Source organism: Lepidochelys olivacea (genome assembly GCF_965140295.1).
Source record: "Lepidochelys olivacea isolate rLepOli2 genome assembly, chromosome: 11".
NCBI lineage: Eukaryota > Metazoa > Chordata > Testudines > Cheloniidae > Lepidochelys > Lepidochelys olivacea.
In genome coordinates, this window is record NC_140421.1 from 60,415,012 (window position 1) to 60,442,549 (window position 27,538).

The window sequence follows — 27,538 nt, forward strand, 5'->3', positions numbered from 1 at the left end:
CTTGTGGGCTTCATTGCCACCAGAACATTAAATACTGTAGCTAAGGAATTTAAAAGGCTGCATAATATTATGACCAATAACAACATGTGTGATTATGTTTGCTGCAGTAAATATAACAGATTCTTTACCTTCCTGCTATGGGAAAGAGACCACTGTCTTTCAAAAACAGTCGTCCCCAGGCTGGTAGGAGAAGCCTGGGGAACATGGAAGGATATGAAGTCAATTAATCCTCTCATTCTGGGTCAAGCAGGCTCAGTTGTCCTTTCCCCAGTGTCAGCTGTGATCTGCCCCCTTGATGAGAGTTCTACCCTCTCTGGAAGCCCTAGCAGGGTCAACACTGAGCCTTGAGCCCAGCCCCGGACTGTATTGTCCCAGGCTCTCTCCTTCTCTTGTTTCACCCCTCCCAGGTTCTTCTATTTTCTGTTTCTTGATGGGCCTTTCCCACAGCTCCCCTAGGCTCTCTTAGTGGAAAACCCTGCACCAGGTTTCAGATCAGATATCTATCAATCAACCTCGCTCACTCACACGTCTGAGTGTTGCTTATGTTCCTTGGCACTCCTTCCCACTTCCCAGCATGCTTTGTAGTAGCCTACAGTCCTATAACCCTAGGGAGACTACAGTTTTCAGAATGCCAGTCTTTCAAAGGCAGGACTCAGAGCAGGGATGAGCAGGCCTAGGCCTGTCCTTAAAGGGATAGTAGATCATGTGACTGTGAAGAATAACTGAATCTTGTGCTTCAACAGGTGCAGACAAAAAATTTTATTTGGAGAGGCTAGAGTTAAAAAATAATAGCTGCTGTCTATCACTTCAATGAGCAGTTCTGTAGCATAACTAAATTTGTCCACTTTTAATAGAAAGATGAATAAGCTTCTGTTCCAAATTCAGTATTTCCTTCATTTATTAATGTAATCCCTAATTTTTCTGGGGAGGCAAAGCCTCACTGAGCCTTCAGCTGTTTACACCAGGGTTGGGCAAACTACGGCCCATGAGCCGTTTTAAGCCAGCCCATGAGCCACACCACACAGCTCAGCCCCGCTCTGGTGCTCTAGGCGGGATGCTGGATCAGGGGCCACATCACATGGCTTGGCTCCACTCCGGCTGGGGCGCTGGGTTGAGGGCCGCACCACATAGCCTGGCTCCGCTCCAGCCAGGGCGCTGGGTTGGGGGCTGCACCACGGGGCTCGGCCTCACTCCGGCTGGGGTGCTGGGTAAGGGGCTACTCCGGCGCTCCAGCTGGGGCGCAGGGTCAGGGTCTGCACCACACAGCTCCGGGAAGCTGTGGCGTGACCCTGCTCTGGCTCCTAAACACTCCAATGGGAGCTGCAGGGGTGGTGCCTGCACATGGGGCAGCACGCAGAGCTGCCTAGCCACACCTCCACATAGGAGCCAAAGAAGGGACATGCCACTGCTTCTGGGAGCCGCTAGAGGTAAGCGCCACTCAGAGACTGCACCCCCTGAGCCTTTCCCTATGCCCCAACCCTGATCTCCCTCCCACTCTCCAAAACCCTCAATCCCAGCCTGGAGCATCCTCCTGCACCCCAAACCTCTCATCCCCAGCCCCACCCCCGAGCCCACACCCCCAGCCAGAACCTGCACCACTTCCCGCACCCCAATCCCTTTCCCATCCTCCAAACCCCTCGGTCCCAGCTCAGAGCACCCTTCTACACACCAAACTCACCATCCCTAGCCCCACCCCAGAGCCTGCACCCCAACCCCAATTTTGTGCGCATTTGTGGCCCGCCATGCAATTTCTATTCCCCAATGTGGCCCTCGGTCTACACCCCTGGTCTACACCCATGTTGAAGATATCCTCTTGATCATCATAGGGTCAGAAAAGATTCCCTTTCCCTAACCCACGTTCAGGGCTGCACCAGTGCCTTATGGATACGGTAGAATCTCCCTAAAGCATCAGCTATAGCTGATGCGACTGCCAGAAGTTGGATAGTGGACTTGATAAGCCAGTGGTCCAAATTGGCATTGCAAATCTTACAATACTATGTTATTGATGAGTGTTGAATTTATTAAGAGTCTGGGTCTCGGTTTAGAAACTCTGTATCCTCAGGCTTCAATGTTGAGACCTTTCGTATCCTTGCATTTTTGGTGTAGTATTTTTAGACTTATTTTCATTATAACCATTCTTTTACCTTGCAACTATGAGACACATCATTCATATCAATTTCCTGACAATGCAAGACAACTGGCTTCAGGGTTTTGGAGTAAACCCAGTCCTTTTTCCTCCTCCTCCTCCCCCCCCCCCCAACATATTTTTGGACAGTCAAAGCATTCCCAAAGAAATAGAGAGGAGGTGGTATCAGAAATCTGAACCTGAGCCGAGCTTCATAGAATTTGGTTTACAATGGTGAAAAATCAGGGGAATGTAAACTATGGGGGAGCCCTGTGATAGTTATCAGATGTCGTAATGCAAGGCACCCGCTAGGAGTCACCTACGGAATGAGAGGTATATTTACGGTTCAGAGTAAACGGCACAGGTAAAGTCAATCACATTAACGATAAGTGTCCCAGGTAAGGCAAATGTACTCTAGGATATGTAAATCTCATATAAAGTGCATCCATTTCAGGGACTGTGAATCCCATTGTTATCAATTGAACAAATGAACCATTCGGCAATTAGCAGAGTGCAAACTTCATTTAGTAGGTGTCTTTTCCTTCTATCCATTCAGGATCTCCCTGGAAATCAGCAGGAGGAGAAATTATCACGGGACAGAATGCGAGCAGAGAAGGCAGAGAGAAGACGGCTAGAAGTAGAGAGGAAAAGAAGGGAACAGGAGGAACAGAAATGGAAACAGCAAAAGCAGCAGGAGCGTATGGAAAAAATAAAAGAAGAACTGGAACAGGAACAGAAGAGAAGGGCAGAGGAGATACGGTTAGTGGGGATAAGGTTCCAGATGGGAAAGGAAATATTTGGGTTGAATGGCAACATAAAAAGCATGATTGTTCTTTGGAGGTTTAAGTGCTTGATGTGTTCCTTAAATGGCAAACTCCATCTACCCATACATCAGGAAATACCTCTCTCCAAATATCCCACTTCTCACACCAGGAACACACTAAGACATCTCAAGGTTGGGCATCCTCTTATAATACCAATACTCCCTGACTGCATTTCCAAACAGTAGAAGAAAGCAGCACAGATGAGATATTCTGGAACCTTCTTTTATATTTATATTTTATATTAAGTAGGGCTGTCAAGCAATTAAAAAAATTAATGATTAATCGTATGATTAAAGAAATTAATTGCAATTAATTGCACTGTTAAACAATAGAATACCACTTATTTAAATATTTTTGGATGTTTTCTACATTTTCAAATATATTGAGTTCAATTACAAAATATTTCATATTTTTATTACAAGTATTTGTACTGTAAAAAAAAACATGAAATAGTATTTCAGTTCACCTAATACAAGTACTGTAGTGCAATCTCTTTAACATGAAAGTTGAACTTACAAATGTAGAATTATGTACAAAAAAACTGCACTAAAAAAAAAAAAAACCAAACAATGTAAAATTTTAGAGCCTGCAAGTCCACTCAGTTCTACTTCTTCAGCCAATTGCTCAGACAAACAAGTTTGTTTACATTTGCAGGAGATAATGCTGCCCACTTCTGATTTACAGTGTCACCTGAAAGTGAGAACAGGCGTTCTCATGGCATTGTTGTAGCCAGCGTCGCAAGATATTTACATGCCAGATGCGCAAAAGATTCATATCGCCCTTCATGCTTCAACCACCATTCCAGGGGACATGCATCCATGCTGATGATGGGTTCTGCTCGATAACAATCCAAAGCAGTACGGACCGATGCATGTACATTTTCATTATCTGAGACAAATGCCACCAGCAGAAGGTTGATTTTCTTTTTTGGTAGTTTGGGTTCTATAGTTTCCTCATCAGAGTGTTGCTCTTTTAAGACTTCTGAAAGCATGCTCCACACCTCGTCCCTCTCAGATTTTGGAAGGCACTTCAGATTCTTAAACCTTGGGTCGAGTGCTGTAGATCTCTTTAGAAATCTCACATTGGTACCTTCTTTGCGTTTTGTCAAATCTGCAGTGAATGTTCTTAAAATGGACAGCATGTGCTGGGTCATCCGATACTGCTATAACATGAAATATATGGCAGAATGTGGGTAAAGCACAGAGCAGGAGACATACAATTCTCCCTCAAGAAATTCAGTCACAAATTTAATTAACGCATTTTTTTTTTTTTAACAAGCATCATCAGTATGGAAGCATATCCTCTGGAATGGTGGCCAAAGCATGAAGGAACATACGAATGTTTAGCATACCTGGCACGTAAATACCTTGCAACGCCAGCTACAAAAGTGCCTGATAACGCCTGTTCTCACTTTCTGGTGACATTGTAAATAAGAAGAGGGCAGTATTATCTTCTGTAAATGTAAACAAACTTGTTTGTCTGAGCGATTGGTTGAACAAGGACTGAGTGGACTTGCACACTCAGAAGTTTTACACTGTTGTATTTTTGAGTGCAGTTATGAAAAAAATTACATTTTAAGGAAGATTAAATTAGACAGTAGAAACTATGTATTTTAAAGAAATCTAAACAAATTTGTGGAACCAAGCTGACATTAGTAATCAGCCACTCTGTCCTGTTTTAACCATCCCTTCTCCTACATAGTATTCATTTGTAGATCTTTGGGCCAGGAACCTGCTCTTTTTACGATCTATGAAGAGTGCTCAGCAGGCCCTCAGTGCTCGATCAATTAATAATTTGTGTTTCAGTTTACGGAAACAGGCACTAGAAGAACAGCACCAGCGCCAGGAGGAAGAGGCAGCGAGGAAGCTACAACACGAGAAAGCAGCACAGGAACGTATCCGACAGCAGCAGGAGGAATATCGAAGAAAACTTCTGGAGGTGCAGAAGAAGAGACAGCAGGAGGAACGAGAACGTGCAGGTGCTCTAAAGAAGGGCTAAAACTTACTGTATCTACAGATAACTCACCCAGAAGGGTGGTTTTCTGGTCAAGGCACTGGACTCAGACTCAGGAGCTCCTGGCTCTGCCTGGAATTCCTGAGACACCTTTGGCAAGTCTCTTAATCTCTTTATTCCTCATCATCTGCACAATAGTGATAATAACAATAATACTCCCCTTCTTCAGGGAGTGTTGAAAGAGTGAATTATTTAATGTCTGTAAGGCACCTAGGTACTACAATGATAGGGGCTATCTATGTAAGTACCGAGATAGGAGCTTCTTCATTAAAATTCCTCCATGGCTCTAGTAATAAGGGATCCAGAGAAATTCACTACAGGTGGCCTAGTGTCTAACAAGGCAGCAAAGAGGTTTCTCAAGCAGTCTGTCCCCTTTGATCACAATATAGAAGAACCTGCTTATAGTGAAGTGAAAATCCCAAATTGCATCAGCGCAGTTGGAGTGAATTTCATGCCCCCAGTGGTGGGGTCCATTGTTCTGATTCCTCTAGGAATATTTCATTCCAAGGACACTCTTACCATCCCCCATCTCTGTTCTGACTGAAAAGAAGCTGCCACTACTGTGTGGGTGCGTGAGAGGCAAAGGAATTCTTACCGTCTGCATTGGCTGCAGCTGCTGTCACTGGAAGTGAAGACATGGCTTTTGAGAGGCACTCGTGTAGCTGCTAGTGCCCCCTGTGGCAGGGGGTGGGTGGAAGAAAGACCCCCAGCTGCAGCTGCAAAGGGGAGCTTTGCCATATTGGCCCTCTCTGTTTACAGTGAAATTCAGCTTATAGTAAAGTTTTTTGGAAACATCATATCTTGTTTAAACAAACAAAATCAACTGTGATGCACTCCAGTCCATTTGCTTGATATTTGCACTACTGTGAGAGGGAGTCGTTAGTTTCTGGGTTCTATTGCCAGCTTTGCCAGTGATTTGCCCCATAACCTTATGCAAGTCACTTAACTTCAATGTGCCTCATTACCTGTATTTTACAGGTGGGAGAAATTAGTACTTTACTACTCACAGAAATCTTGAGGTGATTAATATGTTAAAGTTTGTAAAGCACTGTGAGATGCTTGGAAGAAAGGCCCTGTAAAAATACAAAGGTTGGGTCTGATACCCCAGGTCACAGGCAAGAGCAGAGAATGAAAACACTAGAGCTGTCATGCGATTAAAAAAGTTAAATCGTGAAATTTTAGAAGTTATTCGTGATTAATTGCTGTTTTAATCACACAGTTAAACAATATTAGAATACCATTTATTTAAATTTTTTTGGGGTATTCTATATAGAGGGTCAGGGCTGGGGGTTCTGGGCTTCAGTCACTCTCAGGGCATGGGGCTTCATCCCCACTTGAGGTGCAATGCAGGGCTCTGGGTTTCAGCCCAGCGCAGGTGGGGTTCAGGGCTCCAGCCCTCCCCCGCCGCCCAGGAAGCTGCAGGCTAGGGCTACTTCAGCCCTGCCGCCACCACCACCGATGCCTCCTGGCTGCCCACGCTCCCTGGAGCTATATAACTACATGAGAATTGCCTTAAAAATGTAAGTAATTGTTTAACACTCATAGCTGAAAACAAATACTTGAAAATGTGCTGAATGAGAAGTTGTTTTTTTTTAAATCTCAATTTTAGGGGCCTGGGGTTTTTAAAACACTTGGGGTTGACAATACTGCAATAGCAATATCATTTTGGGTTTTCAGTACAGTTAAACAACGATTTATTTCCTAAATAGGAAATCTTGGCAGCTACTAATTATCTGGTCATCCACCCCCTAGAGGCAGAAAAACGCAAACAGAAAGAAAGGGAAATGTGGCTAGAGGTGGAACGACAACGGCTAGCAGAGATGGCAGAAGAAGAACGCCTGGAGTATGAGAGAAGGAAACTGGAGGAGGAGGAACAGGCAAGGCGTGAGGCCGAGGAAACGAGGAAGAAAGCAGAAGCAGCAGCTAGATTAGCTTTGGAGGAAGCAAAGACACAAGCACAACTTCTAGCCAGGTAAACAGCCTTATTCAGAAAAGGAAATTATTCCTGCTGAATAGTAACACATCAGTAGTTAACATCACTTGGGGCCAATCTAAACAAAAACACGACTAGGGCTGGAACTATGTCAGTGAAAATATCTTCACTGATTCACACTGGAATTCCAGTAATGAGCCTCAAATTCTAATGTTTGGTCCTGTGTACTCTAGAACTCCAAATTACAAAATGATTCTTTGTGGTGTAGACAAAACTCAACCATGTTTTCAGTACGTCCCCAAACTGCGTGCTAAAGCTTTACATGGATCCCAAGTTTTTGAATAGTTCAGCGACACAGCTAGTATCCCATCTATACTACAAAATGGTGCATAGTGCCCAGGTTTCCCACTACAGCTGAAATTGTAGTATGGCTGAAGTAAAAAGTTACACCAGCATGAATTTAAATTGCTGAGTTTATAATTATTAAGGAAAAAAATATTGACCTAGCCCACTCCTAATGAATCAAGGAACACTAGCTGCCTTCCTTTCATTTATCTCTAAATATTTTAATTAGCATGGTTTGTTTGCAGGCAAAGAGAAGCTCTGGAGCAGCACCTGCGATTCCAGCGGGAGTTGCTAGTGGAAGCCAGTGGACTGGAACATACACAGCAAATTTCACGGCCATGGGTTTATTCTTATTTTCAGCTGCTCCAAATGATAGGCCCGGAGACAGCAAAAGAAAACAAATAAATGTAAGGATACTGAGAGGATAGGGGTTATTGCAGTGGACTCTTCCAATTCACTGAATCCAATTAAGAGTTCCTTTGAACTTGTCTGACCCAATGGGAAGTATAAAACATGGCCTAGGACTTCCCTATTGCTTCTTGGGGAGACATTTTCTCTTCTAAATCCACTTCCTCAATAGATAAGTACACTTTATATGTTCATCCAATAGGTGGGAAATCAAGCATTCAAGACGCTATAGTCAACCAATAGACAACCTAATTAACAGCCTGAGTTAGCCCTACTGTCTTTTGTGGACCTTGTAAGAGCAGACTTCTCCTACCCTGTTGCCCCCTCCCAGATTCTCAGGACCATTCTGTAAAAGCAGGGCAGTAGCTTTCACAATCTTGTGGAGGGTATGAGGGCTTCTCTGACTTGCAGAAGGATCCTCAGGCCAACTGACTTACCTATGCTCATTAGATCCAGAAACCGCTAGATTTTATGCATATTAGCATCATGCAATACCAAGAAGCCAACGAAGACGTCAAATAAAGACTGCTACCCCCAAGAGAACAATTCTTGTTTCTCAAAATCAGGTTAATCATGTTTTCTTCTGCATTGTTTTCTTTTATAGCATATAACAGAGTTAAATTTATATGTGCAAACCACACCGCACATTTTCAATAGATTTGGAACAATGTCATCAGAAATATTTTTATGCTCTTGCTGAATTGGAGCTGGACTTCAGTTGAATTAAATGTGCATTAACTACTAGTGCTAGAAGCAAAATAAATTGATTTACAGGACTTGAGCTTTCCTGTAAAAAAAAATATATATAAATAAATAAAAAGGTAGTGAGTGGTGTCTTAATGTATGTAGCTCCTTTAACCGTTCGTATATATTGCCTGTGGCTGATCCTTAATAAGCATGTCTGGCTGTGCACCAGCAATTCGGAGTTTTCACTTGCTGGACATACACAGCACAGATTTTCAAAAAAAAAAAAAAATACTCCATATACAAAAATAACTTTCCCTTTCTACATTCTTATTATGAAACAGTATCCACCTCCAAGCTTTTTCATCATATCTGTACATTAGAAGACCTCTTAATGAATATATCCTTATTTTACATAGATGCAGTGTGTGTTATAGGCTTTTAAAAACAATGTATTACATTTTGTGCATGGTATACAATATCAAGAGGTTTTGAATGGAAGGGACAGAATTTAGGTGACGACTTTTCACTTTGATTCCCTCTTCCTAGCAACATGCAAGCACAAAGCCTAGTCCACCTCTGGGTAAGAGAGACCTGGATGCAGCTCGCGTAAGAACTTATGAATTCTGTTCCTACAGAACTCCTTTTTCTGCCAGAAATGCTCCTTCCACATGCCACTTAACTCCTTCCAGGGAACAATGGAAAAACACGTCAAAACCACAAAACAGGTATCTAGCACGTGATTACGTGGGAAAGACAAGATGGGTGATTATCTTTTTTAGATCAACTTCTGTTGGGGAGAGGGACAAACGTTTGAGTTTACAGAGAGCTCTGTGAAACATACTCAGTGTCACAGCTAAATCCAAAGTGTAACAGATTGTTTAGCACAGATAAGCCTGGAAGCTTTAATTTGTAACTTTGCTAGATACTACAAATCATAGAGAAAAGAGACACTGGAACAGTATCTAGCATCTTTCTACATGAAGCCAGGGTTTAGTTTCCAAGATTTGTCTTGGGGAGGAGGGTGAGAAAGATGATAGCGTACACTCCCCTAAATCTTCCCAACAGTACAGCTCCACTGATGGTCACAGTGGGAGAGGAATATTAACTATAGGTTATCTAACTGCTCACAGCAAGTCCAGATAAAACATGGTTGCCCAACAGCATCATATGTATGCAGCTGAAGGAAGAGCAAACTCCCAGTGGGAAATTTTAGGGAAAAAAAGTTTAGTATAGAAAAGACCTCACCATTTCATCTTCACTGGAGTGAGCTAGAGAAGGCCATGTGCAGCAAGCTCTCCACCCAACTAAGACTCTCTAGTAGTCTCAAAAGAGGGTTTTATGCAGTCCCTCCTCACTTCAGGAGTTAATGTAAATCAGGATATAAAATGTAGATTGGGAGGAAAAAGGTCCAGTGGTTAGGATGCTAGTCTAGAAGTCAACTGATCTGGATACGATTCCCAGCTGTGCTACAGTCTCTCTCTGCCTCAGTTAATCCCCTGTGAAGCAGGAATAGTGGTCATTTCCTACCACATAGAGATGTTGTGAGGATGCATTTATTAGAAAGCTGGAGAGGTGCTCACATACTGCTCTTACAGAGGCACGTAAGTACCTAAGATATAGCTAAAGCACACAGAGAACATCTCAAGGAAACAGTATTTTGCTTCACCATATGTTATATTGGTGATTTGTTCTTTTGAAGGTTATTCTTCTTCTGGAAATCATTTGGTTAAACATAACACTTAAAAAATTCCATATTCTCTGACTTTGTTAAAGCAAAATTTTAATATTTTAAAAGAATTGTTTAGTGCAGCTAGGAGTACAAAAGAAGTGTACTACTAGATGGGAAAAGGGACACAAACCACAAGCATGAAAGGAAATGCATTTATAACTGTACAGTGAGCTCCATAAAAAACCCTCAAAACCCATCTGTGAAAGTATAAAACATATTTTAGCAAAATGACAATGTGAATTGAGTTTTCATGAAAAGTGCTCGATGTAAAAACCTGCAAACTCAAGTCCTTTTTATTTGCACGTCACATGTAGCAGAGGCAAAGCAATGCATTTTTCTACACCGTCCTGCCAATCCACCTCTACCTGAGCTGTAAGACCCATTTAAGTGTGACCCATTCATAATTGTGTGATGCTCTGTTGAGATGGCCCAGGCAGGTACCCACAATGGTGGTACCTCTTGAGATGTGGATACCTGGTTAGGAATTGCAATGAGCCTGTAACTCATTTTAGATAGGACACCATTCACCCATCAGATGGTAATTACTTTGGGGCACTACTGACCCAGACCATTTGTGACACAGTGATCTAGCGGGAAAAGGTTAACTTTTTGGGGTTTGGCTTTTTTGAAAACCTATTTCCTTCCAACTCTCCCTTCCAAGTTACAGGTTTCAATCTAACCTTTAGTTTTAGAATCCAAACTGAAGCTCCAAGTACATATTTTCATCATCTAACAGGTACCAGAAACAGTTAATAGCTTCAAGAGAAAAAAATGCACATTACTATTACCAAAACAAAAAAATCAATGAGTATTCAATACTTGGAGTAAGAAGGGAACAACAGAATTCTAGTTTACAGTGTATATTTTAAGAGAGTAATATTTGCTGGCTCTGATCAATATTTACTAAATAAGCACATCTCTTGCTCTTTCATCTCCAAATATTTGAAAAGAAAATACAAATTGTTAATGTTTATAAAATCGTTTTTCTTGTTTATTTTAATGAAGCTGGTACAGACAACGTCCATTCAAAACCCATGTCCCAGGCCAAAAGGTACAAACAAGAATGTCAGAATACTACAAGTGTCTGCTGCGTACATTCTTGCATGAATATTTGTGTATTAATTGCTATATGAAAGAACTTTTCTGGGCTCTTCTGCCAAAATTTAAGAATAGACAGGGTTTTCAATTTTATGTCTTCTGTGAAGTCATCTCTGGAAGAAAGTACAGATCTTTTTCATTTCCAACTGGACAGTCTTCTTTCCCAGGTCCCCAGCACAATTTAAGGAAAACAGCTCTCAATTATGGACACACAATTTCTCCATTGTTTAGTTCTCTGAAAAACTTCATCTCCCACTGAAAGTTATAGTCCAGGAGTGAAACAGTCACACATCAAAACTTCAGGGCTGATTTGGAAGTCATTAGGAACACTTGCCCACCTGGCAGATCTTACAACCTTCGTGCCTGAAAGGCACGATCCTAGCGAACATACAAATGCATGTGTGTACATGTAATTTTAAAGGGGTGGGGGAAAAGGAGCAGGGCTGCAGCTGGATCACAAGAGTTCAGCACAACGAAAACAGAAATTATAGTGTATAATGAGCACGAGAATTCAAGATACCAGATGTTTGAAAATAAGTTCCCAGAGATGGGGTGCCAGTTTCAGTTCAGTGTTGAACGCCACATTACAAAAGAACTATTATTTAAAAATAAAAAAGGATTAAGGGGAAAGAAAAAACAAACAGAAGGATCTAAACTGTAGAGTGACCCCCTGTCTGTTCCTGATAAACTTCAATCACATCTTCCTCCTCCATCCCCAGCTGTGAGAACAGGGAAGAAAAAAAACAAAAACAAAAAAAAAAAAAACACACAAAATTGTTACAAATCAGATGTTTTGAATGCACAGCAGCTCCTGGACAAGCAAGGGAGCTAAAAGGTTTTCTTCCTCTCCCCAGCCATATTTCCTCAAAAGGACAAAGTGGTGGAAAAATAATCCTCTGTCACTGCCTTATTAGCCAACACTAATAATTTTATTTAGACTGCTCCCCCACCCCCCAAGTCACTTGTTTCATCTTTGCAGGACATCTACTTCAGAACTGGCAATATTCTGTAGGGAGTCCAAATCCTTTTCCAGATCCCAAAAAATCATTGGCTATTTTTTTTTAAAGTCTCTAACTTTATTCTTGTGCAGCTGTTGCACGATTGTCATGCAATTGTGTACCAATGGCATAATGACTGCAAATTATAGATCGTTTAGCTTACTTGGTTATAACAAAGGACTTTCACTTCACAAACTACAACTGATATCTAAAAGTTTTCAAGTTCGTTTTCCATTCTCTAGACAGCTGAAAGTTTAAGACCAAAAGATGATTACATCAATACTGCATAACTCACATCCTGAGTCCAAAAGGTCAGTCTTTATAACTTCTGCAATACCAGGAATAAATTTATGCAACAATTAAGTATAATCCTGATATGGATAGTAAACAGAAAACAAGCTACTCGTGTTTTCCTACGTCTCTCTGGTAAAGATGAGTACATATACTTGTATTAAAAAACATTTTCAAGCAAATAATGGAAGTTTTGGCTGAACAGTGAAATCCCTAACATGCGAAGCACAGTCTACTTCTTTAGTTGTCCCATGGTGCATTGTTTAAGCTGCCACTTGCCTTCTATTAAGGAAAGAAACTCACCTCTTTGGGGGTATGATTATCAGTAATTCTCTGACCCTCGAAGAGGAACCTGAGTGAATTCATTGGAACTCCCTAAAAACAAGCCACAGAAATGTTTAGTAAAGCACATGTAAGCTTTTAAAAATTGATACACAAATAATATTACATTTTCAATATAAGCAAAGAATTTGAAAACTGAAGATTGGGTACTAGCCACTGATGTGCAAGCATCTAAGCTGTGTGTATTTTATTACGCACCTAGTGCACTAAAATAGTTAAGCGAATGTTAACATTAAAGTACAATTTTATTCTGAAAGCAGACTGTAGTTGTGTATTTGTTGTCAACCACCACCACATGAAGTCTGTCCAGTTTACAAGAAAAGAGGTTTTTTTGACTCCTCTCCACCCTGCAAACTCTACCTAGTATTAAAAGTCAAGCTGGGTTCTTTCTGACCTGCAAATCAACAGGAATAAGATTTTTGTTCTCAGAAATTGGGTAGTGTTTCTGTCAATGCTGTGTATTCCAGCACCCCCTTTCCCAACACTCCCACACCCAGCATCACCACAAACTGACCAGACTCCTTCCCCACTATCCTTTCTGCACAAGTTGGAGGGGCAGGGGAATCACTCATGTCTAGAAAAAGGGGTGCTGGAAGGCTGGCATCTCCAATGGGGATGAGAAAATAGTGATGCTTTGTCTGTGGTGTATGGTGGTTGTGCTAGTGGTTAGGTATGTGTCTGAGGGGAGAAAGAGGGTATGAATAGTTAGACACCTTAACTTTTCTTTTCCTGGTTTTGTGGATTTGGGTTAGGTATGTGTGTGGGCCAGCTTTAACTGAAACACAACACAGTGGTTTTGTGTATTAATTTCCTAGGTTTTTTCCAGATTGAAAAGGGATCTCTGACACAGCAATGGCTGACTTAATTAAGAACAGGATTTTTGTGAAAGAGTCCAGCTGGCTCAGGAGTTTTGCCAAAGGCTTTCACAGAAGACCTATCCAGCCATGCTTCACAAAGATGTGTTTCATAGCCACTGCTTTGCCAAAGGTCTTCATCTACTACACAACATAAATGTTGCTTGTACTAGAAAAACCTGCTCTTCTTCCATTTGGACCATTTTGGGTCATAAGTGGGGGCATGTGACAATAGGCAATGTACTGCTCCCCTAAAGTAGGGCTGGTCAAAACTAGATTTTCCTTTTCAACAGCTAACCATTGCTCAAAAGCATTCAGTAATGACAAAGAATACTAAAAGCCTAAGAAGAGATCTCCAATACAATAGCTCCATGCACAAAGACCTTGATATTTGTCAGAAGCCGTTGATTTGTCAAAGGTGCTATATTCTTTGTGAAACTATTCCACGGGTTCAAGAGCGCCACTCCTGAACCAGCTGAATGGTCTCAGACCAGGATCTCCATGAATTGTTCCACCAGTTCAGTGGGAGAACTTCTAACCCAGCTGACTGGGTTCAAAAAGAACAGACTCCTCAACACTCATTGCTTTGTTGAAGATCTTGTTTTTCATTAAACTGTTCAACTTTACTCCTGAACCAACTGAACAGCTTCACCAAGATCCAGTCTTCAACAAAGTGACAAATGTCCTTTGTCAAAGATCTTCTCTGACTCCCCAAACACACTCTTGGATTAGCAAAATTCATTCCCGATGCTAGCCACAATTATGGATGCAAGGAAGTTACTGGGGGCATACATTAGAAAGCAGTGTTGTATTCTTTCCTGAACCATTCAAAAAGGCTTTTGCACCCCATGTTGAAGAACGGAAGTAGCTGACATAAATCAAGTTATTCATCTGCTAACTGCAGCAAACATGGAATCAGTTATGGTGAATAATACTAATACTTAAAAAGAAAAAAGAAAAAGAATTACATGACTCCAAAGAGACCTCAAACACTCACAATGTATGTATTTTTGACATTCCATAGTTCAGAGTTAAGCTAGAAAAAGTTAAAAACCAAAACACACGCAATAACCAAGAGACAGAATAAGAACTTTTAAATGCCAATTTAAAGTGATTAGAATTCAGTCTAACAAACAGATATATTTGATAATCTGCTCAAAAATTTGGGCCAGATGTACTGTATCTTTCATACAATACAGGTTCAACTCCCACTTCAAGTGCAAAATAAGACCCAATCTTAATTGTGCAGTTAATACTACTGGTCTCTAAATATGCCAGTATAGCAACACCAGATAACGAAACCCATACTCATCTTGTTTTATGCCATCAGCAAAAGGTAAGTAGCTCGAGGTTATTAAATCCATATTAAAATGTCTGCATACACAGCTACTGTCACTTACAGTAAGCTCTTCTAAACTAAATAACTTGCACAGAGTCATTTTTAAGATAAATTATTCTGAAGCACCCAAAGTCTGTAGTGTATTGTACCTCAAAGATAAATGGCTTGCAAGTTAACCAGGTAGGCAAATTAATAGGAAAGGAAGACCTTCTCTAGTAATCCCTCTTACAGTTGGGAAGCATTTTTATGGCCCTGGAAGAAACTACCTTAAGACTCCTCTCTCAGAAGATGATGTGACATAGAAGCATCTGCCTTTGAGCACACTTGGATAAGGAAACCTAAAATATCTCCATGGTTACTTTGTTCACCAAGTTATAGCCCAGGTAAGAAGTAAAAAAAACTTCATTCTATAGTATACACATACTACAGTGGTATCCATTCAAACTGCTATAGGATGAGTTTTTGTTTTTTAGATATACAGAGTAACCTATAGATCTAGGTATGACTGACACACACAAAACTTGTGTGAAAAGGTTCACAGCATCAGGCCCTAAGATTTTAAGCTCATCATGGCAGCGTTCTCTCATTCATCTGAAAAAGACCCAGCATACATTCAATGAGATGTAAGCAATAAATATTAAGAATACTTTTTCTTCCTGTACGTAGCAGCAAATCTCACAATGACAAGGACACAGAAAAATGAAGACATCATATGACCAAAGAATGAAGCTTCACTACAAAGCTATCTGTTGACAAGTTTAGTTTGTCTCTATTAACACAAAAATGTTTGACCATAAGCAGTGATGGCTCAGTTGGTAGGGTGAACCTGAAGAACGCTGCTGAAGAAAGGACCACATAAAGGCCACTGCTGATCCAATAGCTAAACACAGAATAGGCAAACAAGAGAAATGTTAATTGGTAGTTTTAAGAGAAACTGATGTGGAAGATAAATCTGATCCCTTGCAGCACAAAAAATGGCCATATTGGGCAGACCAATGGTCCATCTTGCCCAGGATCTTGTCTCCCGACAGTGGCCAATGCAAGCTGATACAGAGGGAGTGAACGGAGTAGGGCAATTATTGAGCGATCCATCTGCAGTTGTCCAGTTCCAGCATGTTGAAGTCAAAGGCTTAGGGACACCCAGAGCACAGGGTTGAATCCATGACCATCTTCACTAACAGCCACTGATGTACCTATCCTCCATGAACGTATCCAATTCATATTTTAAATTTGTGACCTTCGCAACATCCCCCAGGGAACAAGTTCCACCCGTTGACTGTGTATCATATGAAGAAGTACCTCCTTTTGTTTGTTGTAAAGCTGCTGCGCATTAACTCCATCAACCTTGTTCTTGTGTTATGTGAAGGGGTAGAACACTTTCTCTCCACACCATTCATGATTTTATAGACCTCTCTCATATTCCCATTTAGTCACCTCTTTTCCAAGCTGAACAGTCCCAGTCTTTTTGACCTCTCCTCAGCTGGAAGCTGTTCCATATCCTTAATCACTTTTGTTGCCCTTCTTGGTACCTTTTCCATTTCTAATAGATCTTTTTGAGATGAGGTGACCAGAAATGCACGCAGTATTCACAGTGTGGGTGTTCTTTCCTAATAGTTTCTAACATTGTTAGCTTTTTTGACTGCCACTGCAGACTGAGTGGATGTTTTCAGAAAATCATCCACAATGACTCCAAGATCTCTTTCTTGAATGGTAAAAGCTAATTTAGACCCCATCATTTTGTATGTAACACTGTGACTACATTTTCCAGTGTGCACTACTTTGCATTTATCAACACTGAATTTCATCTGCCATTTTCTTGCCCAGTCACCCAGTTTTGTGAGATCTCTTTGCAATCTGCTTTGGACTTAACTATCTTGAGTAATTTTGTATCATTTACAACTTTGCCACCTCACTGTTTACCCCTTCTACCAAATCGTTAATGCAATGAATTTAGTAGTCACACATTGTCAATTTATTACCATATTAACAATATTGGCAGTTGTAAGTCTAATTCTGCTTCCATACAACAGTGAAAGTATTCCACAATTCTAAGTGCATTTCACTTTGAGCTGTAAGAGGTAAAGCGTCTTTTACAGTACCCATAAGAAAACGCATGAGCATATTAAAAAAGGGAGCATTTGCTTTTAACAGATACCTTGTAATTTCAACCAATAATTTGAACACATTATAACAGGACAGGGTCCACATCATGCTGTCCAGCATAAATGCTAATGACTGTCAAACTTAATTAGGAGGTCCATAGTTCTGTGGTTGTTGGGTCTATCCCTCCGGTGAATAGAGATTTGACATGAGTTCACCTGTCCAAGCAGATCCCTTTACTTGGGGAAGGGAGGAAAGAGAGGTTAAAGTGCTTTTTCAATAGGACAGTGCCACTGTTTCACAAACCTGTCTTTGACAGTATGATTCTTTGAGTTTCTTGAGATGTGTCGTCATTTTCACCTTGAAGTGAATTTCACTGCTGTCCTAAGAACAGAATAGGAAGAAGTTACCCCTCTTTGTAATAACTATTTGTTTTGTTTGAAGCAGGTTTTAATTTTTACACTTATTACAAAATGTACCCAACACCAGCTTTACTGGACAGCTGGACCATCAATCGATGTGCATACAGTAATGCTTGATAAGTTATCCTACTAGAGATTCATATTACAACACATTAATCAGAACTCACCATTCACTTCCATGGGGAGTTCTGCTCAAAAATAGATGGTATGATATGGCTTATGGTTTGCTAAAGACATTCTGAATTTAAAAAAAAAAAAAATTAATAATAGACTGTGTCTCCATCTTTATCCTCCAATCTGCCTAATAAAAATATCATCATACACAGCAGATCTCTGGTCTCAAGTTCCAGAAGAGGCAAGTTAAGCTCACAATTCAAAATTCATAATAAAACCCTGCTCATTTAGAGAGTATCTACCACTGTAGACATGCTGTCTCAGCAATACAACAGTAAGTTAATGAGCTGTCCTTGTCCTACAAAAAGATACATTACTGCAAGAGGTGACAAAATGATTACAAATGCAAGTGTTTGAAATATGTTCTGTGTCACTGGACCACATTCAGCCCTTATCTAAGAGTAGGTCGACACTACCCGCCCGATCGGTGGGTAGCAATCAATATATCAGGGGTCAATTTATTGCATCTACTCTAGACGCGATAAATCGATCCCAGAGCGCTCTCCCGTCGACTCCGGAACTCCAGCACCAGGAGAGGCGCAAGTGGAGTCAACGGGGGAGTGGCGGCAGTTGACTCACCGCCATGAAGACGCCGTGGTAAGTCAATCTACGTAGGTCAACTTCAGCTACGCTATTCCCATAGCTGAAGTTGCATACCTTACAGACTCCCCCCCCCTTAGTGTAGACCAGGGCTAAGTAATTACAATTTCTACTGAAGCTAATTGGAGTTGCACCGTCTTATGCCTCCACTGAATTTGGTCCCCAGATTCCAACCAGCACCAAATTGCCAGGCTAATAAAGTCTTAAAATTCCTAATATTAAAAGAGTTCAAGTGAACCAGTAGCTCCCGCAGTACCCTGGTTCTATGCAGAATTACTTCAGTTCATGAAGGCCTTGAAGTTCTCATTCCCTCCTATACTGAAAATTACAGCCTTTATCTCTAAAGAGAAGTTGCTGGCTAGAGTCTGAATTGGCCTCACCTCCCACAAACAGTTAAGTAAACAACCAATGGCACCTTCACCCCATTCCTGTCCAGGAGGAAAGATGGTCTTTTGCTTAATGCTAGCCTGAATCCCTGTCCATCTAAAATCAGCTGCTACAGACTTCCTGTATGACCTCAGGCAAGTCACTTAATCTCTCTGTTCATCAATCCCTCATCTGTAACACAGGGATACTACTACTCCCTTCACTCACACAGGAGTTGCAAGGATAAAATTAATTAATGTTTGAGACACCTAGAGCTATACTGAGAACCACCATAGGCAACTGGTAAGTAGGAGGGTAATTTGGGGGGAAAACTCCAGATCAAAGAATTGTAGGGTACCAGAATTTAGCTGTTCATATGTGTAATTAAGAGCGATGATCCATCTGCAGGCTATACATGGACAACTATGAAATATCTGCCAGTAACTGATTATGTAAAAGAACTCACCTGCCCAATGACTTTGAGTTTAATGTATTCTCCCTCTTTCTTATCTCCCAAGTCCTCAGCTGAAGGTTTTGCTTCCTGAAAGAAAAACATTCCACAGGGATATTGATAAATCCTACTTATTAACTACTTTCATTAGACAGTACGCTAACTTCTCTCTTATTACAATGAATCAGCACTACACCAGTGATTAACAGTAGCAGCTAAGAAAGAGGAACAGAGAAGAGAATGGATGAATTAGAAGACATTAAAACAAAGAATGCAATTTTACACCAGTTTAACTCCATTGAAATAAGCTCAAAAAGAGAAACATGGAGAAAGCAGTAATAGATCTTTCTCTGTCTCATATGCTAAAACAGAGGCAGAAGTAAACAGATTTTGTTGCATGTATAGCATCAGTGTGTAAAGATGCATCACAAGTCACTACCACTTTCAAAGAATGAGCAGAGCCCTCACTCCCATGTGTAAACAGTATCCCCAATTAATAGCTTGTGTCATGGTATGTTTGTTATAAATAAGGCTGTGAGTTTGTCACGGATGCCACAGATTCTGTGACTTTTAGTGACCTCCGTGACCTCTGCAGCAGCCCGTGCACCTGGTTCAAGGGCAGCTCAGGCAGCCCCTGCGCCAGGCCACTGCTGGGGCAGTCCCTTGGCCCCTGGGCCCCCCCCCCCCCACACCCCAGCAGCAGAGTTTGGGTGTGGGAGGGGGTACGGGCACTGGACAGGGTGGCGCTTATCTGGGGGTCTCCCCGGAAATGGCGACATCCCCTTCACTCAGCTGCTAGGTGGAGGCGTGGCCAGGCAGCTCTGAACCGTTTTGTACATTTTGATGGATGTGCTGTATTATGGCACTGAACAAGGTTACACCTACACCTTTAGTCACTGCATAAATTCAAGCAGTTGCTGGATAGAGAAATCTTAAAAAAAAGTGTTCAGAGAGGAGGATCTCACCAAACTACAAGTCACGTTTCAATCACCTTTCTTCAGCATGCTGTTGCCCAGCAAGATGGACAAGATCAAAGCTTTTATAGCTCCCCAGTGCCAGAATTCCTTCTTGGCGATAAAGACTTCCACCCTCCCTGCCATTTTCCCCCTCACTATCCTGCCATATTAACAGGCCTCAACCCAAATCTCAAGGCACTACTTGTAGGAGTGAGAGGATAGTTTGGATCACACTCTCGGCTAGAAAAGGACCAAAAGACAGACATTTTCTGGAGACCTAGATCATGGACCTCTTTCACCTAATGGCCAATCACTCTCCTGTAATTACAGAAAGGGTTTGCGGAAAGAACATTTTTAGCATTTACACACTGGACAGAATAATCCTCCAAAAGAGGAGAGAGACTAATCTCTACACACCCACTGAAGTATAACATAACTTCATGCTAATTAGTCATTTGCTTTGCTAACATATGAGAAACCCATCACTACAAAGGGTATTTAAATTCTAAGTGTATGCAGTCACCATCTCTGTTCACTATGCAAAAGAACCAATTTGCAAGCCAGCCTGCTGTCATAATAAGAGAGGACTTCACTACCATGCAGAGGATTCAAATCAACTCTTGTCAATGTTCTATCTATCTAGCTCTCCTCACCAGAGTTTCTGAGCTCTTGTGTGGGGTATCACAGAGTTCATACTCTTGAGTCTAAAGCAGAGCATCACTACCATGACAGCCCTCCTTGGTTGATATGAGTGGAAAGCAGTGATCCATAGGAGGCTTGATTCCGCTCCAGGAAACTGAGGCAGTGCACGCCAAATGCAATGAGAAAGGGAGACAGTAGGAAGACAAAAAGGGAATTAGTGGGATCAAAATATCAGTATGTCACAAAGATGCAAGATTAAAGCCTCAGGTAACCCCACTATACACCAAACTGGAGCAAAAGCAGAGATGGAATTTTTTTTGGGGGGGGGGGGGGAGAGAAGGGGGACTGAAATGGGTTAGAGTCAAGAATGGCATTGCCAACAACTGAAGTTTAAAAAGTAAAATCCCAGTAATCTGGAGCCAAACAAGGGCAGGCAAAACTGAAAGAGCATTTTTTCCCCTACTGCAGGTTTAAGGGGGAAAAAATGGGTGGATGGGAAAGCCACCAGAAGAAATTAAAGAGCAAATGCACAGTTAGGTAGACTTGATGGCAACTAAGTTACAATCACTCATTTGTAAATTAAACATTTCACAAAACAGTTCATGTGCAAGTCCCTACCACTTAACATGCAGTTAAAAGACTGGTATTCACGATCATACTAGGAAAAGAAAGTTTTCTACTTAGCGGTCAAAATAAAAATGTTGAATAAAACCACTTCTGAATCAGATTCTGACTTTTCATTCGGGACATAAAAAGTTCCTATAGCCACTGTTTTACAGAAAGGGTTCCTAAGCAGCATAAAAAATGTTCTCTAATACCTACCTCATACTTATGTCATGAGGTTTAATTAATTAGTGCTTGTAAAACACTTTGAAGTCCTTGGACAAAAGGTGCTGAGAGGGCCAAGTATTTATTATTGCAACTAACGGAACCACAAAACAAAACACTTCAAATGCTGCATTGTAATTTTCTTAAACAATAAATTAGTTATTTTTTTATAGATTTTGACCTTCAATTTTCAAGAACATAATATGCAATAAGATTTTAGAATCATGATTATAAGATGATTAGTACACACACCACCAGTGCTGACATTTAGCAAACAAGTGGTGTTAATTTATGTATTCTGCCTATACTCCTAACAGTTAGCAATATTTTAGCTAAAAGAAATGCTACATGAAGCCAATATTATGCCGATTCATTCTTCTATATTTAATTAGAAGTTAAATTTGCTTTATTAGATTCTACAATTTCCCTCTTTATTAAACCAATCTACACACCTACCCCTCCTGTGACTCTGTCTGTTCCCCATATTCTGGGATTGTTACCTAGGACCCACAAGCTTTTTGTATCCCCCATCCCATTTTGTTCCCCCCTTTATTATCAGTAACATGATCTTTTATCTCATTCTAATGAAAACTAAACTGATTATATCCCACTTTGGGAATGGGCGACAGGGGATGAATCAACTGATAATTACCTGTTCTGTTCATTCCCTCTGGGGCACCTCGCATTTGCCATTGTCCGAAGACAGGATACTGCGCTAGATGGACAGTATGACCCAGTATGGCTGTTCTTATGTTCACTGTTTAAATTAAGACAGCTATAATTGCCATTATTAACAAATGATTACATCCCTGGAGGACAATATCCTCGGAAACAACTACTTCCAGCACAAGATAGGAGAAAAAGAATCCGTAGTTTTTCCATGCAACATGGCTAACTCCAAGAAAAATTATTTGCATGGAAAGATGAGCACTAATATCACCTTAGAGCCCATTCCCACTATCATTTATGCATGTTTAACTCCAGTCAACTATTCATTGACTTCAATGAAACTAACTGTGGAAGTAAAAGTTAAGCGCATTTACATGTTTGTCCCACTGTAAGGCCGTTATCTTCAAGAGTTTACATGCATGCTACACTTTATGGGTCGCAAGAGCTCCCACTCAAGTCAACAAGACTACTCAAAGTGCATAAAGTTAAGCATATGCATAAATCTTTGCAGATTTGAGGCATAACAAAGGATTACTTATTGAAGGCTGCTTTTTGTAAGAGACTTGTGGCCTAATTCAACATAAGAATGGCCATAATGGGTTAGACCAATGGTCCATCTAGCACAGTATCCCATCTTCCAACAGTGGCCAATGCCAGATGCTACAGAGGGAATGAACAAAACAGGGCAATCATGGAGCAATTCATCCCATTGTATAGTCCCAGCATCTGGCAGTCAGAGGATTAGGGACGCCCACACCATGGGGTTGCATCCTGACCATCTTGGCTAACACCCAGTGATGGACCTATCCTCCATGAATTTATCTAATTGTTTTTTGAACCCAGTTATACTTCTGGCCTTTGCTACATCCCCTGGCCACAAGTTCCCCAGGTTGACTGTGCATTATGTGTTGTTCGTTTTAAACCTGCTGCCTATTAATATCATTGGGTGACCCCTGGTTCTTGTGTTATGGGAAAGGGTAAATAATGCTTCGCTATCCATTTTCTCCACACCATTCAGGATTTTATAGACCTCTGTCATACTCCTCCTTAGTCATCTCTGTTCCAAGATGAACAATCCCCAGGCTTTTTAATCTTTCCTGATATGGAAGCTGTTCTACATCCCCAGCTATTTTTGTTACCCTTCTTGGTACCTTTTCCAATTCTAATATAACTTTTTTGAGATGGGGTGACCAGAACTGCACGCAGTATTCACAGTGTAAGTGTACCATGGATTTATATTGTGGGATTATGACATTTACGGCTTTATTATCTATGCTTTCCTAATGGTTCCTAACATTGTTAGCTTTTTTGACTGCTGCTACACATTCAACAGATGTTTTCAGAGAACTATCCACAATGACTTCAAGATCTCTTTCTTGAGTGATAACAGTTAATTTAGACCCCATCATTTTATAGGTATTGTTGGGATTATATTTTCCAATGTGCATTACTTTGCATTTATCAACACTGAATTTTGTGTGTCATTTTCTTGCCCAATCACCCAGTTTCATGAGATCCCTTTGTAACTCGTCACAGTCTGCTTCGGACTGAACTATCATGAGTAATTTTAGATCATCTGCAAACTTTGCCATTGCAGTGTTAACCCCTTTCCCCAGGTCATTTATGAATATGTTGAACAGCACTGGTATCAGTACAGATCCTTGGACAACCATGCTATGTACTTCTCTCCCTTCTGAAACAGACCATTTATTCCTCCCGTTTGTTTCCTGTCTTACAACAAGTTACTGATCCATGAGAGGACATTCCCTCTTATCCCATGACTGCCATTCTGAACAGATTTAGTTGGAATCTGATTATTTGATGGAACCCTGTCACCTCATTAATCAACTTCTCCCTATCTCTATTACTAGTATCACATTAGATTCAAATGGAAAGACTTCTCAGAAAAAGGGCTTTATACTGCAAATTTGAATAGTTCTTACCCAGACAAGTAGTTCCATTTATGACAACAGCACTACTTACATCAATAAGGGCAATTATGTGAGCAAAGGTCTGCAGGATCTGGTCCAAAGTTTCCTCTCCCCCTCCTCCATTTATGCTGCTAGTTTACTTTCTGCATTTTACTTAAGCCTGGTCTTGTTGTGGGCCTTATTCTGATGACAGCCATCAGTTGTCAGACACCTGCAGAGCTCAAATAGTGTAAAGCCTTAGCAGCAACAGGCAATGCCATTATTTGCACTAGTTAAGTCTACTTCTGCTTGAACTTCGGGTAAAGTCCACCAGTGTAAATAGTGATTTTTCCTGTCCACACTAGGGATTTCTTACACCTTAACTACATTAACAGCTGAAATGGGGTTCAAACTGGGGATATGTCATGGCCTAAATTTCACATTCTGGCCAGTTTTGCTTCCTGATTCTCATATACCAACAGTGCTCCGCTTCCCAACACTATAGAAGCATTTTAGAGCATTTCCATTTTTTTTTTAAATACCACACATTGCTACTAAAATTAGGTTTCAAAAAACTGCTATGAAAAATCCACATTTTTCACGCCAATACTAGTTGAGAGTGTCATCTAAAGACAGAATACATACACACACAAACCACACACACTACAATTTAATGAACATCATTAATAGTTCCTGAACAAATCTTGGGAATGAAATAAGGTAGCCAGGATACGATTAGAATTAGGAGCACTAAACACAAATCACAACAACTCCCCAGCGTGAGTACAGGCCTAACAGGAAAGAAGCTTAAATCCTGGCTGTAGCTATCAGCCCTCATCTCCTGCTGTCAAATCCGAGCCAGGCTGCAAACTCTGGGGCTGCCTCTCCCTCCTCCGGCCCCGAGCAGGGGGCGGGGGCCCTGGGGCAGGCCAGGACCGGGGGCACCAGCGACTGACCCCCGTAAAGCAGACCAAGGAAGGCTTCCATTGTATGACCTGGGCCTAGGCAGGGTGGGAGGCCGGGTCAAGCAGTCACGGGAGGGGACCCCGCAGCCCCGCCTGGAGAGGGAGCAGGAGAGTGGGCTGGCATCGCGAAGTGGGGGGAAAGGGGAGCCGCTCTCCGGGCCCTTCTCCCGGGGGGTGCCAGGCGGAGCCCCGCTGAGGAGGCGCAGGGTAGGGGGGGCTGCGCCCGGGCACTGGACGGGGCCAACCCCCGCCGCTCAAGGGCCTGCAGGGCCCCCTACCCCGGCGCCGCTCGCCCCCTCCCTCCAGTCTCCATTGAGGGCTATGGAGAAGCGGCGGGGAGGCCGCCGGGCCGGCTCCAGAGCCTCGCTCCCTCCGCCGCGGGCCCCTCAGCCCGGCCAGCCGGCCGCGGGAGGGCCCTTACCTGGTCAGACATGGCTTTGCCCGTGGTCTCCGGCGCCAGCCCCGCTCGGTCGCTAGGCTCCTTTCTCTGCCCCTCGGCAGCACAACACAGGCCAGGCGGGCGGGATTTCCTGTGCGCTGAGCTCACTTCCCGCCCGGCGCGGCAGCCTCCCTCCCTCCGCCCGTCCTCCCCGGGGCAGCCCTGCGGGGAGCCGGCGGCGGCTGCAGCAGCGGCGGGGGGCGGCGGGGCGCTGGGGCGCTCTGCCCCCAGCCGGGCGGACAGTGGTTTCTGGCCTTGCCAGCCGTGCCGGGTGTTTCCGCCCAGAGCCAAGTTCAGTGTCGGGAAACTGAACCCACAGCCCCGCGGCCGGGCCTCGGAGCGCGGCTGCAGGCACCAGGGGGGTACCGCACCCATCTCCCCGCTAGCCTCTGTAGCGCCAGCTCCAAGGTGGAACACAGGCTCCAAATTCGCACCCCATTCACCACAGGGCCATCAAAGGCCCTGGGCCCACGAAGAGGCAGGTCAGGCCTACACTACAAAGTTCGGTCAAAAGTTGCCTTAGGTCAACCTGTACCTGCACCTGTGTGCAGGCAAGTTGGTCTCTTGCTGACCTGTGCCTCCTGTTACAGCAAGGCAGCAATACCATCCCCTGAAGGATTTAGAACCAGGCATAGCTGTACTCAGGGGAGCAGCAGCCCCATCTTGGCATAAATACGTACAGGATGAAGGCCTAAATCCCTACAGCTACATCCTATCAAGGCCCAGGGGGCAGAAGAGCCCTGCACAGATCAAAAATGTGTATCCACATCTGATCCACAAATATATTCAGCACATATCAAGAAGATATCTGCAGATTTGCAGGGTTCCAGGGCGCAGCCCAAAGTGCTCTGATACACTCACTAGCTTACATCAAACTTCTTGCAGGACATCATTTCCAGGCTGTTTCTCTCAAAATGACTTGGTTTATAATAAATGTGGCACGCTGTATATAAAGACATATTAAAAAAAACCAAAAACCTCTTGCTGCTTATTTCCCACTAGAATGTGGTGTTCATCTGTTTTACATGACAATTGAGCTCTATGAAATGGTCACTAAGATGATTAATTTAACCAAAAGAACAGAATAGCAGGAACAGAAGAACTCGAACGCCAAGATCAGGACAGACAAGACAGTTGTCTCTAAATAGGTTGTTTTTCATAGCTCCTCAATAATTAACATAGGAATTGCCATAACAGATGACAGGAGATCCCTCTCGTCTTGTATTCTTGGCAGCCAATGCCAGCTGCTTCAGAGCCAGGTGCAAGAAGTAAGCAACAGCTGAATAAAGTTGTATAGTTGTCCCAACCACTAGATTGAAGATCACATGACTCTGCTGTTTAAAAAAAACATTTTATTGAACATTCTTTCATTATGCTCGCTAAAATTTTAGCATATATACTTGGCAATGGGCTTTTAAAAAACTTTTGTCAGGTAACAGTAGGTTTGGTATACAAGTGTAGGGAAAAAAAAAGATACAATGCTATGTAAATAACAGAACTGGTCTACATTGCACCAGTGCAAACCTTGTATGTAGACATGTTGAGCCACTGCAATGCAAGCCCTGGTTTGCATCAGTGCAGCACAGCCATGGTAGAGGTATGCATCAGTAGTGACAGTGGTGAAAATTCTTCTAATGTAGACTGACCTACAGTATTGGTGGGTTGGACTGCAATACTTACTAGTATTCTTTTATGCCAGATATTTAAAAAAAAATGAAAGTAGTACTCCTGTTCCATTTTGTCTTCTGAACATGCTCACTGTGGAGAAGACTATATTGGTAAATATATATTTTGCTTTAAGTACTAACTACATGTAAAAATACATGTAATAAGAACTGACTGGCAAGGGGTAGTGGAAGTACTTCTTCAGATAAATTGGATACAAATCACTGGAATTTGGTCCCACTGAAAGACGAGAATCCTACTTGAACTCCCTTACCTAGCCAGGCTTTTAACTTGATTGAAACAGCTATCTATTGAATAGGGAAATCACACTTCCCAGGAACATCAGTTCTGATAACAAGGGCCTG

The 27,538-nt window shown here is 42.1% G+C and overlaps 2 protein-coding genes across 4 annotated transcripts in view; one reads left to right on the top strand and one right to left on the bottom strand.

Moving 5' to 3' along the window:
* KIAA2012 overlaps positions 1-8,400 on the top strand; it is a 103,986-nt gene extending 95,586 nt beyond the window's left edge. For all 3 annotated transcript variants that reach the window (XM_084644135.1, XM_084644136.1, XM_084644137.1), the window contains 4 exons: positions 2,682-2,884; positions 4,755-4,927; positions 6,715-6,934; positions 7,486-8,400. In XM_084644135.1, the coding sequence (XP_084500261.1) occupies positions 2,682-2,884; positions 4,755-4,927; positions 6,715-6,934; positions 7,486-7,645 (756 nt within the window). In that variant the 3' untranslated portion in view covers positions 7,646-8,400. The remainder of the gene's footprint in view (positions 1-2,681; positions 2,885-4,754; positions 4,928-6,714; positions 6,935-7,485) is intronic.
* A 2,624-nt stretch (positions 8,401-11,024) lies between these two features.
* On the bottom strand, positions 11,025-25,898 carry SUMO1 (small ubiquitin like modifier 1). Its single transcript, XM_084643385.1, has 5 exons — positions 25,491-25,898; positions 19,115-19,189; positions 17,393-17,470; positions 12,755-12,826; positions 11,025-11,881 (listed from the first exon to the last, which is right to left on the bottom strand). The coding sequence occupies exons 1-5, from the start codon at positions 25,881-25,883 to the stop codon at positions 11,813-11,815; spliced, it is 687 nt and encodes a 228-aa protein (XP_084499511.1). The 5' UTR covers positions 25,884-25,898; the 3' UTR covers positions 11,025-11,812.
* Between the last annotated feature and the right edge of the window lie 1,640 nt (positions 25,899-27,538).

Bases quoted from the DNA above. Each gene is read 5' to 3' on its own strand.
- SUMO1 (XM_084643385.1), bottom strand. From the start codon at position 25,883: ATGGGTGCGGTACCCCCCTGGTGCCTGCAGCCGCGCTCCGAGGCCCGG. The intron at 12,827-17,392 runs GTTTGTGAAACA...GCTTGTTTTTAG, and splicing joins AATCATACTGTCAAAGACAG to GGAGTTCCAATGAATTCACT. The intron at 11,882-12,754 runs GTGAGTTTCTTT...CTGTTCTCACAG, and splicing joins ATAATCATACCCCCAAAGAG to CTGGGGATGGAGGAGGAAGA.